This window comes from Symphodus melops (assembly GCF_947650265.1).
Source record: "Symphodus melops genome assembly, chromosome: 7".
Classification (NCBI taxonomy): domain Eukaryota; kingdom Metazoa; phylum Chordata; class Actinopteri; order Labriformes; family Labridae; genus Symphodus; species Symphodus melops.
Window position 1 is genome coordinate 21,397,769 of NC_136697.1, and position 13,927 is coordinate 21,411,695.

At 37.5% G+C, this 13,927-nt stretch overlaps 1 protein-coding gene across 6 annotated transcripts in view; it reads left to right on the forward strand.

The window, feature by feature from the left end:
* The window catches only part of LOC306827360 (macrophage mannose receptor 1-like), a 36,490-nt gene extending 22,896 nt beyond the window's left edge, over positions 1-13,594 (forward strand). For 2 of the 6 annotated variants that reach the window (XM_079349112.1, XM_079349116.1), the window contains 9 exons: positions 8,237-8,272; positions 8,634-8,736; positions 9,349-9,578; positions 9,892-10,057; positions 10,150-10,320; positions 10,414-10,542; positions 11,733-11,891; positions 13,039-13,065; positions 13,154-13,594. In XM_079349112.1, the coding sequence (XP_079205238.1) occupies positions 8,237-8,272; positions 8,634-8,736; positions 9,349-9,578; positions 9,892-10,057; positions 10,150-10,320; positions 10,414-10,542; positions 11,733-11,891; positions 13,039-13,065; positions 13,154-13,191 (1,059 nt within the window). In that variant the 3' untranslated portion in view covers positions 13,192-13,594. Of the gene's footprint in view, positions 1-819; positions 987-1,704; positions 1,861-1,991; positions 2,103-2,531; positions 2,670-2,764; positions 2,945-3,155; positions 3,311-3,490; positions 3,707-4,146; positions 4,272-4,390; positions 4,464-4,577; positions 4,732-4,889; positions 4,929-6,059; positions 6,227-6,338; positions 6,401-6,977; positions 7,079-7,228; positions 7,372-7,536; positions 7,640-7,951; positions 8,080-8,236; positions 8,273-8,633; positions 8,737-9,348; positions 9,579-9,891; positions 10,058-10,149; positions 10,321-10,413; positions 10,543-11,732; positions 11,892-13,038; positions 13,066-13,153 lie in introns of those variants that run through there. The other 4 variants (XM_079349117.1, XM_079349114.1, XM_079349115.1 and 1 more) reach the window with 4 other exon arrangements.
* The last annotated feature ends 333 nt before the right edge of the window (positions 13,595-13,927 follow it).

A 13,927-nucleotide genomic window follows, 5' to 3' on the forward strand; every position in this document is an offset into this window, starting at 1 on the left:
TGCTTGTCTCCCATTGAGCTTCTAAGCAGTAATCTAATAGTGTCAGTGTACCTGTACATTTAGCTCTGGAACACCGTGGTCCTGTGTCTCTGCTTTTGTTGTTACTATAGGCTGTAAATATGAATGGCAGAAGTGTCTCACAAGCCCCCAGGGGGTCCCACTCCCCACTTTAAGAACAGTAGAGTGTGGAGAAAACTCAGACCTGGATTGCTAAAACATTTAGCCATGTGGTGCAGTATATTTTTTAACTAGTATTCGAGATATTAAAATTAACATTTAAAGCTACTGTAAATTTACATGTAAAAGTGCGTGGTCATTTTTTCACCAAGGAGTGGATTTTTTTAGAAAACAAATGTTTGCAATGGATTCAAATTTTCACCAATAAGTATATAGTAGTGGTAACGGCCGACAGCGACCATTGTCGTCCTTACAACGTCCCGATGGACATTACAATATTAAAAACTCGCCAAATACAAATTGAGGACAAAAGCAGCCCAAATTTTACTCACCAGGCCAATGTAATGTAAAAAAAAATTCAGATTACATAATTTACATAAGCAAAACTACATTTCTGTTGGGCAGTGGGGCCCATCAGAGAATAAACCTCCATAGAGGCAAATAAGGTGGTGAACAAACATCTGGAATGACCTACACAAACACAACAATGGACATCATGTTCCTCAAAAATATCCCAATCTGGCAACATTGGATGGGGGTGTCATAGTAAGTTGACTCCCCTTTGTTTTCCTTAAATACAGTGATTAAGGAACTAATTTCCCACAAATGTAAGAAGAAGTCACTATGGTTTGTCAGTAGCCTACTACTGAGGTTGAATGTCATTTGGTAAACAGCTCTTCTATCCTGTGGGAGATGAATGGACACGATCTGCTTCTGTAAGAAATCTCAGGAAAAAAATTCAATCATGAGGATAACTTTTACAGCCTTCCTGCTCTTAATCCAAACATTATGGTGTTTGGCTTTAGATGGTAAGTATTCCAACATTCCCTCCTTTTGTTTTACTGTTTGTGTGCATGTGTACTGTAGGTGGTCTGGAAAAAAAACATTAGTAGGTGTTGTCCTTGGTCAAATGTAAAACTGAAGTGCCTTTAACAGAGAAGATCCAGACTGGGAAAAACAGAAAACAGATTACAAAAGTTTCCAACAAAAAAAAAAAAACAGATTTAGGGATTCCTCATTATTTTGATGATACATTTGATAAATGCATTTACTGCCTTCTCCCAGCAAAGACAATTCAATATCAAAATGGAGAACGGTTGAGGTCTCTAAAATGAACAAATCTGAGATTGCAACACTGTCAGGAGCTCTGACTTAGACAGACAGGCAGGTTAATTATTCTCATGTTCGTATTGAACTGAGGCCGAGGCGAGTGTTTTTAAAACACATCTTTATCACAATCAATAATAGAATAAAAGTAGCTGGCTTTTAAGTGACAAATCCACTGTTTGGCAAACAGCTGTCACTTGAACAAATGTTGCCTAAAATGTCATATAGTGTTATCATTTCAGTGTTAACATACAGTGAAGGAAAAACAAACCATGGGGAATTTTGACTCCTCTCTATTATATAAATCATGACATAAATTCATGCACAGGCTACATTTGATACTTTCTATTAATCTTTAAAATACTGCAAATTGTACATTTAATGGAAACATAACTTCTCCATATTTGTCTACCCAATCAGCCAAAGTAGACTGGAATGTACACCCAACAACAGGAGCATACTACCAGCTCAACACTCAGTCAGCTCTTACTTGGCCTCAGGCGGAGACCAGCTGCCAACAGCAGGGTGCCTCCCTGCTCAGTATCACTGATCCCCATGAGCAGGCCTATGTCACAGGTATGCTCAAAGTATTTCATCACTAAACAAAGTAGAGAGAGTGGGGATCCAGGCAAATACAATTATTACAAATTATTTTGTTTAAATAACATTTAATAACATTTTTCTTTTCATTGCTATATTTGTAAAAGCACTACTAGGGTCTGGGGGTAATAAGCTGTGGACTGGACTTTTCCTGGATCCAGGACATGGCTGGAAGTGGTCTAATGGAAGGCCTTACCGCTATATGAAATGGGACTCAGGTAGGTTTATTTTCAAGAACAAATTCTTGAAACTCGAGTAGCAAAAAGTTGGCAAGTAAAATACACCAACATAGGATTTGAATTGAGTAATAACATTGGAAAATTAGTGTTGTAATTTCTGTTGTACTACTAGTTTTGAAAAGTGTATTTAAATGCTCTTGGCAGCCTGTGACATTCAGATTTAAAATCATAAAATGAGAATAGACATGCAATTGACCTTATAGTGTCGAAGACACAAAGTAAACATGACATAAAGTGTGCTTTTTAGAATGGGACAGGCTTCTGGAAAATGTTTTTGCATTTTGTTTATGCTTTCGAGATAAGAATTGAAGATAAAGACTGGAACTAATCTTATTTGTTTTTGCTTTCATTAAATGTGACTTCAGTCATACATGGGGTATATTTAATTTAATGATGATCTTCTTTCAGGACATCCTCTTCCTGATCCTGGACACAACTGTGCAATGATTGCTCCTGCTGTACGCTACAACTGGCAAAGTTTCCCTTGCAGCAGAAAACTAGGGTACATCTGCTACAGCAAAGCCAGGGAGGTAGTGCCTACGAAAGGTAAAGATGTGGAGCTATTAAAGTCCATACATCCTCTGGAAACTGTTCAGCTCTATTATCAGTGAATTTGATATTTCTGTTCCATAAATGAACAGCTGCTGAAACAGGATTTTGTTCAAGTCCTTGGATTCCCTACAATGGACACTGCTTCTACCTCAATCACACTCTGAAAATGTGGCCTGATGCTCAGAGGGATTGTCGTAACAGAGGAGGAGACCTTGCCAGCATTCACAGTGTGGAAGACCAAAGCTTTGTCAACTCTCAACTTGGATTTGGTATGTGAATTTAGTATTATGTAAAAGGAATTGCGATCTTATCATGATTATCATTATGAGCCTTCACATTAAGGACAAAACACTTAATGTAGTCAATCAATTCTGGCTCACTCAGCAGGTGTACATTTTATAGTGATGAAACAATACAAAGTGTAATTTTTGATAAAATATTTAATATTTGATAAAAAGATCGTTTATTATCTGTGTGCAGCTTCCACTGATGAGCTTTGGATTGGACTGAATGACAGGAAGACAGAGAAGCTGTATGAATGGGCTGATCACTCAACTGTCAGTTTTACGAGCTGGGAGTTTGGGAAGCCTGCTGTCTCCACTGATATAAAAGACTGTGTTCTCATCAGGGGGGAGGTAAGCAGCCTCAATTGGATATTTACCATTTCCTTTTATGAATATGTAGATAACATTAAATGATAAAGAAAAAGTGGTGACACAGAAGGAGTCCTGTTTTTGGCACTGCAGTTTATTAAATGATGTCTCGACCAAGACATTGATTTGTAAAATAAAGATTTTAATTGGATGTTGATGCAGACTGGGAACTGGGCTGACCGGGTGTGTGAGGAGAAACATGGATTCATTTGCATGAAGTTGAGTTCCACAACGGCCACTGGAGATGAAGTTGAGAAATATGTCTACAAACACCTGGAGAAGAGAGCAGTTGTGACCCCTGGACCACCTATTCCTACCACTCCTCCCAAATGTCCACCTCAGTGGAATAAATTTAGAAAAAGAAACTACTGCTATAAGGTACAGTCACATTTGAAAAAGCTGATACTTATTGAAAAAGGAATAGGAGAAGTACAATGAACATTTCAGACTGTTTATTTCACACTTCGGGCATGTTTTGTTTGTTAATTTATGCGCTGTGGCAGAATGGTAGTCCTGATAAACTTGTAAAAAACATCCTCTAATTATCTAATCAGACTAATAATCTAATTCATTAATCATTAATGAATCGAGAGTTACAAAAACTAAATGGTTAGTGTTTATTTAGCACCTTACTTGTCTTCTTTTCTATCCACTCTAATGCTTTACACAGTACACATATAATGTGCTTGTGCTATTTCTGGTTAACAAAATTATTAAACCACTCAAATAGCAACATAGACTTCATAAATAATAAAACACCATCCATTTAAATGTGACAGTGACAAACCACTGCTGAACCTCTTTGTCTTGTTTTTCAGGTATTTTCACAATCCCCAAGTGGTAGGACTTGGCATGAGGCCAGAGATTACTGCAAGACCATTGGAGGGGACCTGCTCAGCATCCACAGCGATGATGAACTGATCTTGATACAGCTGATACGGAAGTACTGCTTGACCTCGCATTTTACAAATTAAAACAAAATATGTTTTTTTTTTTTTTTTGCAGAAGTAAAATGTTGGCTCGGGACAATAACAAGAGTACATCTGTACTTTTTTTTTTTAGCCATGGAAGAGCCTGGATTGGACTGAGTGCCCCTGACCCAAGCACTGGATATGCATGGAGTGATGGATCCCCAGTGAGTTTCCTCTTTTAACTTGATCAACTTTGAACGTTTAGTTCATCTCAACCTCAATTAAATTGAAAATCTGTTCAACAATAATTGTCTTTATTTTTTTGGCTTGTTTTTCAGCTTCAGTTCCAGCACTGGGAAGATGATGAGCCAAACAATAAAAACAATTTGGAATCTTGTGTTCAATTGACTTTTCAAAATTTTTATGGCAGAGGATCTTGGAGCAATGTACATTGTGACAAAGGGCTCCCGTGGCTGTGTCAGATCCAGAAAGGTAGAATATTATTTCTTTTGTCCTTCCGATCGGTTTCCCACAATGTTCTCCTTAAACTTATTCAGGGAATTATTCTCTCCACCAAGCGTTGCCCATTATCAATCCAACAATCTATTTAGAGTTATGAATCTTATCATCTCTTGTACTTGTCATTGCAGGGTTGACTCCAAATCCTCCTCCAGACCCTATCCCTGCTGGTAAGTGGGGCATTTTTCAATGCAACTCAGTGTTTCCCACACATAGATGATACCTGGGTCAGCTGCCGAAGTACATTTCTGGCAACTGAAATATATTTCCAACCTGTTTCTATTTAATTTTTAAATTATTCACAAAATTGCTGAGTGCACAAGAGAGCAAGAGAGAGTGGGAGAGAGAGTAAAGTGTATGAGAGGACAATACAGCTCAAATGGCCAGTACATTTCAGAGGGCTATCCCTTCACAGGCGGGTAAACACCCATCATCTACTTTTCCCTGCTCTTCTCTCTGCTGTCATGAGTCTTAAACACGTGATCAAGTCAAACTGTCGGTTCCACTTTACTTACTTATTTTACTTTAATTAACCATAGCAAAGTCACCTCACCTGCTTTGAACATCTCCACAGAGTTTAGAGCAGACTAAATTTTTTCAGAAGGAAAATTATGTTGATCTCTTGTTAGACAACGCTGCTGGGTGAAACAAAGCAGAAGGTGAAAAAGGGGCTGTTTAAAAAAATGTGTAAAGTTGTCAATGTGTATTAATGTTTTTGAGAAATGGGGAAATAATGTTTTGTCTCAAACCACTTCCTGTTACATTTTGAATTTTGACTTTAATGCAACATTACTGTCCTTTTCAGGCACAAACTTTTCAAATCATAAACTGCACTTCATGTGGTTGATTTTAGAGATGTAACAGATGTTAAATACATCGTGCTACAAAATGACTATCAAGCTCACCAGTGCTATGGGCAACTGAGTTGATAAACAGCCTGGCCACAGACCTAATTACAAACTGATTTTTACACATTAGCTTCAAAAAAGATTATCCTCATCCTTATCCTTCTATGGTGTATTTGTTCAATTGAAAACAGGGCATACCATTTTTAATTCATGATATAGTCTTTAATCGGCTTTGTTCTTTTTTTGCTACAATTATAAGAATTGTTAAAATACATGTCTTGTAGTGTGTACAGTGTGTCTACACACTAAGAATAGTTTCCTCCAGGAAACACCATGAGGGATCATTCATAGTGGGACTCACACACTGATGACATGCTGATAACATTGATGTTATGAAAACATTTGAAATAAACATGCACTGTTAAATGTTGAATTATTGTGGTGTGTTTGTAGCCTACAATCGGACCTCGGATGGATGGCTTGAATGGAATGGAAATCAGTATTATATTGGTGAAAGGCGATCACTGGCCATGGATGACGCTCGTTACTTTTGCAAAAAGAAGCATGGCGACTTGGTAACTATCAACAGTGAAGCTGAGAGTGTCTTTTTATGGAAACAGGTGAGCAGTGATCATATGCTTGAACTGTAAACAACATGACCTCAATTAAAATGTAATGATATACTGTATCAAACTCAGAATATATCTGAACTCGTTTGCTGCCTGTGTGTAGATAAAGAGTCTTTCTCGTTCATTCTGGATTGGCCTGACTGTCGATCTTGATAGAACATATGGGTAAGTATGAATAAAATGCTCTCTATTCAAACTGTTTATTTAACACAGTTTATGTTGCAAGGCTGGCCTGAATCCAGTTGTGCTGAACTACACTGTTAGTTTGCTTAATCCAGCTATAGTTGCATGAAAATTAGGTGACCTCTTGTTTTTTATTTGATGCTGTTCAGCTCAACAACAAAGAAAGCAGTTCTCATAATAACTTTCTGTCAATTATAGGAATGGTCATGCCAGTCCAAAAACCTAAAAATGCTGTATTATCCTGCTGTCTGAGTATTGTGTTTACCTGCTAGTTTCTTACTGTGTATGCTGCAGTGACTGGTAAAAAGCTGATTAAGTGTGAGACCAGGAAAACAGAACTGTACAACAAATGGGCACTCAAGAACTGAGGAGCTGAAGATTGGACTGTGGATTGGTACTTGCAATAAACAATTGTTTTTGTAAAAGTAAAGCTCTGTGCAGCAGGAATAGAAGATCAGGACTATTCTTGTCAGATACTTTTGTCGTAACAAAAGAAAAGATGGGAATGAAAGGTAGAGTTTTTTTCTTCTTAAACTCAACAACATATTGTGTTGAAAAGGTGGATGGATGGTTCTCCAGTGGTGTTTCTGAGGTGGGATGAAGGTCAACCTCGTTTCGAATACAATGATGAAAATTGTGCTCTCATGACATACTCAATGGGTGAGTAATCTAAAAATTATACATTTTTTACCAGTAAATTCTCCTAAAATGATTTTAATATGGTGTTACTTTAAACTATGGTTTGAAAGTTGAAATGATTATTATTGTTTATGCTGAAATGTTCATTAAATATTTATGATTGGCCCACAGGGTTGTGGCACAATAGAAACTGTGGACTTGAGCATGGATTCATTTGTAAACGCAATGGTACACCCCCAGCTCATGCCACTGTACCACCATCAGTCCCACCAAAAGGTGGCTGTCCACTAAAATGGAAAAAAATGAACTCAATGGTCAGAGGTTACTTTTTAATTTGATTTGACAGGATGAAATTGATTGCACACAATTTGATTTTTGTTTGAACTTGAATGGGCATTCAGTCTGATACAGGATATTTGTAATCATCTCCAGTCAGAAAAATCATCGTAAGAAAACCTGTTTTTTTTTTACACTTACAGTGTTACATTATTAACGAGCAGAGGAAAACATGGGAGGAAGCAAGGACACAATGCAAATCCATGGGAGCAAATCTGGCCTCGATTAACTCGAGACATGTCCAAGGTTTGTTTTGATTCTGAACAGAGTTTCAAATGACGCAAATTCGACATAAAATGTCTACTTAGTGTTGAAATACATTCAGCCACAGAAAATGGGCCCTATCATTGAAAGTTGTTGCACATTTTAAGTTGTATTATAAAAAAACAGCTTTCAGGAAGTACAGTTCGACTGTTTTTCCAAATTGTTATCATCCAAACATGAACTAGCTTTGGCTGGAAGGAAGATGAATCACTGACTATTTGAAACAAAATTGGAGAAAAAACGTGCAGAAAAGTCCTTTTGGCTGTAAACCAACAATGTGTTTAACGATTTTAGTGTTTTTGACCACGTCAATGGCTGAGGCACCAAACACAGACCTGTGGATTGGTTTGCATGGTAAAGATCAATATCAGTCTTATTGGACTGATGGTCGACCAAAGCGATACGACGACTGGAATTTCAAGGTAAGTGGACATACTTTTGTATCTTCATCATAATAATCAAATGATGCGCTTTGTTTAATTTGTATTCTCTGTTTTTGCAGCTGAGGGTACATCTGTGTTGTGTAAACCATTTTTCATATGTGTTTTTAAATCATCCTTATACCCTTATTTTCTATAGCAGCAAACTTCACATTTTGGCCATCAAAGACATCAGGTAAATTTTGATTGACGATGAGATTAAAAAGTGGGCTATCACTATGTGTCTTTACTTGAAGACCACATCTTGATTTTCAAGTGGGGGTTGAGGGTCTAGTGCGGAGACACGTTCATTTGTGACTGTTTAAAAATTAAGAAAAACCGAATATGTGAGAAATTATTTAAAAATGTGTTGTGATGATGTAAACATCAATTCTGAAATATTTGTTGTAAAACTGTAAGCAAGTATTTAACTGAAGAAAGATAAATTCTTTTCACTTTGTGAGTAACAAAAATCAGCTGCAATATAAGAGCAGTTGACTTTCAGAGATGACCCTGGAGCTTCTGAGTTTGCATTTTTTCTGATTTCTTTGTTTCAGCCAAGATTTTGTGTTGTGATGACTAGTGATACTGAGCAATTAGGAAAATGGACTCTAAAGTCCTGCAATGACACCAATGGATACATCTGCCTTCGAAGTGTTGGTGAGCCTTCCCTCTGTTTTCTTTAAGACATTTCCTGTGCCCAGTTTTAAAGACAAGCATGTGTCCACATGCAGGGTCTGAAATAAACATTTTCACTCAACATCCAAGGTGGCAGGTCGATGAAACATTTACTGGCAGGGCTGGGAATCTTTGGGCGTCTCAAGATTCTACTTGAGTCATCTGTGAGACTTGCAGAATTTGGCATTCTACTGAGTTAAAGAGCTAGCTTTAGCACTTGGTAGAGAGTGACTGATTAGCCCCACCCAAAAAAATAAATAACACGCACATGTTTTTTTACCCACTTCGATTTACCAGCCAAGAATATTTTTACCAGCCAGAATGCAGTTTTGCTTCACATACAAATTTGTTTCAGTACATGGAAGTGTGATTGTGTTTTATATGCAGGATTTGCATTTGTTACATGCAAGATTAAATGTATATGAAAATCCAAATTTTGATCTTCAAAATTGAAGAGGTTTGTTGTTGTAAATTAAGTAGTAGTGGGTCAGGAGCTGGAAAACAATAATAACTCTATAGTGTCAGTACAAGAAGGAATATGACTCAAGGATGAACAAAACACTGTTTTTTTGTGTTATTTCTCACTCTGAGCAGACCCCTCTCTGCCAGACTCCCCTGAACCAACAACTACAAACTATGTCCACATTTTCAACGACTCTGTGAAGGTTGTCACTACAAAAATGAGCTGGTATGCAGCTCAGAAGCACTGCAAAGAAGATGGTGCCACACTCGCCAGCCTGCGAAATATCTGGTCAAAGAAATACGTTGACCTGGTTACTCTGAATCTCAACGCTCCCGTGTGGATTGGAATTAACTCAGTCGAGGTACAAGACAGGGCTTCTCTCAAACTTATAGAAACATTATTTGCCTCTGCCTGAAATGTTTACTATGTCTCAAATGTAGACAGGCTTATCGGTACAATTACATTGATAGGGGAACATTTAAATCTTAATTATTACATTTTGCAATTATAAACTCTATTTTTCATTGAAATACTAATTACACTTGGTTTTACTGTTGATAGCTTTTTTTTCCAAATGTCCCTTTCGTCTTTGAGTGTATAGGCATATAAAATAGTAATCTGCTCTTCATTACCGTAGATGTTTCCTTTGAAACATAATCTGTCTCTGCTTTTAGACTGGTGGATATTTCAGATATACTGAAGGCTGGGATCTCACTTCAACCTACTGGCGTTCAGGGGAACCAAAAAGGGATCGACCCTGCGTTTATGTGGATGTAGATGGAGGATGGAGGACTTCTGACTGTGATACGACCATTGCCAGCGTCTGTATGAAGAGTACAGGTAAGGCTCTTACACTGTACAGTCTAATACATTCAGTGGGTCTGATTAATGTTGAAATAAATCAAGTCTCCTCTGTTTGGCCACACTTGTAGATGTGCCTCCAACAGAGCCACCTGACTTTCCTGGAATATGCCCTGATGTTCCAGAGCAACCACAATCCAGAAGACAGTTGCACAGCTGGCTGCCATTTAAGGGCAATTGTTACCTGTTTTTGGTAGAAAGGCACAGTTGGCCAGATGCATCTGTTAATTGTGCAAAAAATGGTGAGGATTTTCTATTAGTTGTCTGAGCACTAAAATGAAACCCTGAGATGTCTATCTCTTAAAACTGCTGTTTTTGTCTGTTTGTTGGTGAAGGTGGATCTCTTGTCAGCATTGAAGAGCCCTCAGAGCACGACTTCATTCACAGTAAAGTCAAAGGATACAAGGACACGTATATGCACAGTGGGATGTTTTTCTGGATGGGCTTGTACAAAACTTACAGAGGTAAATTTTTGGGATTCACAGATGCTTCAACATGGTTTGTCAGTAGCCGATGTTGATTAGTTTTGCCAGATAAATATAATGCTGGCATCATACACTTGACTACTAATTGAGAAGAGGCTTTTCATTTGGCAGATGAAGTCACCTGTTGAACAAACTCAAACTTGTTTTAACTGTCAAACATGAGAGAAAATGTTCCCACACTGTGTGAGTCTTACACCATGATAAGTCGTAAGACAAACATCTATATTGGAATTTGCAACTGGCTAAAATGTTATTTTACATCTGTATTGGCACTTATTTTCCCAATCGGTGCATCTCTATTAAATCTGTATTGTCATCACCACAGCATGGAGGGATCCTCTTTTTAACATAAGAAGTAAAGATGCACTGATCGATCGACACATGAGCAGAATCAGCTGGTTTTCAGCTTGTTCAGCCGTGTTTCATGCACACAGTGACTGGATCACAAGCACGACACACACAAGCCAACAACAGTGAGGTGCCAATCAGCACAGATGAGCCTCACTGTCCAAGGGCAGAAAGCACTTTCAATGCTCAACTCGAGATTCTCTTCTAGCTCCTGACTGCTCATATCTTTGGATGTCAGTGACACTCAGGCCTCAGTGTTGATTGGCTGTCAATTGTGTGATATCCAGTGAGTGTTGTGGTGAAATAGAGTTGTGAGTGAAAAAAGACCCTGAAGGAAAAACACATGCAGCTTCAGTCGGGATGTAATGATTCACTCAACTCACGATATGGTACCATTCACAATATTGGGTTCACGATATAATTATGACTGAAGACAAATTATAAAATAACTAAAAAAGGTTCCTTTTATTGTATTGATGAAAACACCAATGCATTTGGGTTTTCCTTTAACCAATACTTTAAAACATCCTCATTTCTAGATACAACATTTGACTGTTTTCAGGAAAATAAGCTTGGAAACCTGATCTGAACAAAGTCAAGAAAGAATGTCACAGAGCCAAATGCTATCCAGCAAAAAATAAAAAAATCTATTTGAACTATGACGAAAAGAAACTAAAGAGTAGTATTTTTCCCTCTGTGGCATTTTTGATTCTACATAAAGATTTTGAAACCTTCAGCAGAAAAACCTTTAAATAAGTTGGGTTGGAGGCTGAACAAAAACTCTGGAATAAAATAACTACTTTACCTCTTGTTGTCCTCAGGCCAATGGCTCTGGTTTGATAAAGCAGCCATGAACTACACTAACTGGAATTCAGGTGAACCTTATGCAGGAAGTTATGGAGCGATGAGAGTTAATGATGGAAGATGGATCTCTACAAGGACCACCTATGGAAGTGGATATATTTGCAAAACCCCTAAAGGTGAGGTCATCATACAATTTATCTTAAGTTTATGTTAGATTTATAAACTCATGTACAATGTTTCTTTTACAGTTCCAGGAATGTAAAGTGGTGTAATCAGATCTTGAGGGAAGAAAGTAATACATAATAAGAAGTACCGTAAATTCCGTACTATTGAGCGCACCTGGATATAAGCCGCACCGGCTAAAAATAAGTAAATAAATGTATTTGTACATATATAAGCCGCACTTGATTATAAGCCGCAGGTGTCCACGCTATAACAAGAGCTATTTACACAGACGTAGGCTACCAGTAACATCCGCAAATACTCTCCCCCAGCGTTCTCTCATACAGCCACTCAACACGTTCTCGCTGGTGCATTCACTGACTCTCCACATAATCGGAATTATGAACACATTATCAACTACTGACTTTACAACATGAACCGTTACAATACGAAGCCTAGCCGACGGTGTCTGTAACACGGCTGATGAAAAAGATGACCGTAATATATTTCACAAGAAAAAGTCCATCCATTCACTGCCTCAGAATGACTTCATTACTCACTTCCTCAGTCTCTGTTGTCGCTGTCAGTGTCATCTTAACGTGCAGCAGCTCTGTTAGCTTCTTTGACAGCCAGGTCGATCGCCTTTAACTTGAAAGCTGCATCATATGTATTTCTCCGTGTGTTTTCCATCATGAGGGTGCATGCATGAAGCGCAAAATGACTGATATTAAGATCCGACGTGACGAAGTCAAATGTTTTTGCGGCAGAAGCTCATTGTCCCCCATAAAAAATCCATGCATTAGCCGCACCGGAGTAGAAGCCGCAGTGCTCGAAGTGTGAGAAAAAAGTAGCGGCTTATAGTCCGGAATTTACGGTACTTTTATTATATTTTATTCATATATATTAATAAAACTTGAATATTCTCTGAGACTGATGACCCTATGAAAGAAAACACAAAGATTTATGGGAAAAAACTAAATACATTCAAAAGTTCTCAAACAGAGTCCAGATTTTTAAAGTAAAATCATTTAAAATGATCCTAAACAGTTACCTTTATATTTATCAACACACTAGTTTTTAATAAGAATTATCAGTAAAATATTGATTAAAAAAAGCAGGGCTTTACAAAGTAATAATCAAACATGTTTGTTTTCTTTCTAGTATTACTACAGGCACCAACAACAGTCAGTAAGTTATATCAATTTATTTGATCTGATCTGATTATTGTAATACTTTAATTCTGCTGACTCATCATCTATGTGTTTATTTTGTACAGCAAGCCCTGTGGTGAATCCTGGTGACCAAACCCACTAATTTGGTTGAAGCAAATGCATAGAAAAGTGGAAGAAGAGATCCTGAAGCTGGTAGAACTTTGTGAATTCATGCACGCAAAGGAAATGGTTTTAATGGACAAAAGGGATCAAAAACCTGTTTTGTTAAGCTTTGACATGAAGTGTTATTGAATTATTTTAAAAATGAAGACTTCCTTTAATGTGTGCATGTGAATGTTTTTCTTCTTTAGAGGCGGCTCAAGGGTTTTTCTTGCTTATGTAACGACTAATGTTTTGACTCGCATTTCCTTTACATTTTAGTTGGCCTCTTCTTCTTTTGACTTCTTTTATCTGCTAGTTGTTCAGATTATAGCTGATGAACAATAAAAAAAAAACTGAACACAGATTCATCTTTTGAATTCACAATAAATGTAGTCATCGTTGAAGTTCATCGTCATTCCTCTCACATAACATAGGTATTCATTCCATAAATTGTCCTAGTGGTTTACTTGTAGTAGAAGTCCCAGAAAGCCCCCGTCTTCTAGCTTCAAGCAAGCTACCCAAAATGCATAGCTTTATTTAGTTATTTTGTTAAACACTCAAGGAATTAGATGTCTGATACAACTTTCCAGGCCAAAGTTTGTCTATTTTCACATTTCATCGCTGAGTTTCTTCTCTAGAAATTTTTTAATGATTAAAATGTGTCTTTTGATAACTTACTTTTTTTTGTACAGTACAAGTGAGAGATAAATTTGAGGATGTGAAAATATGTGTTAACA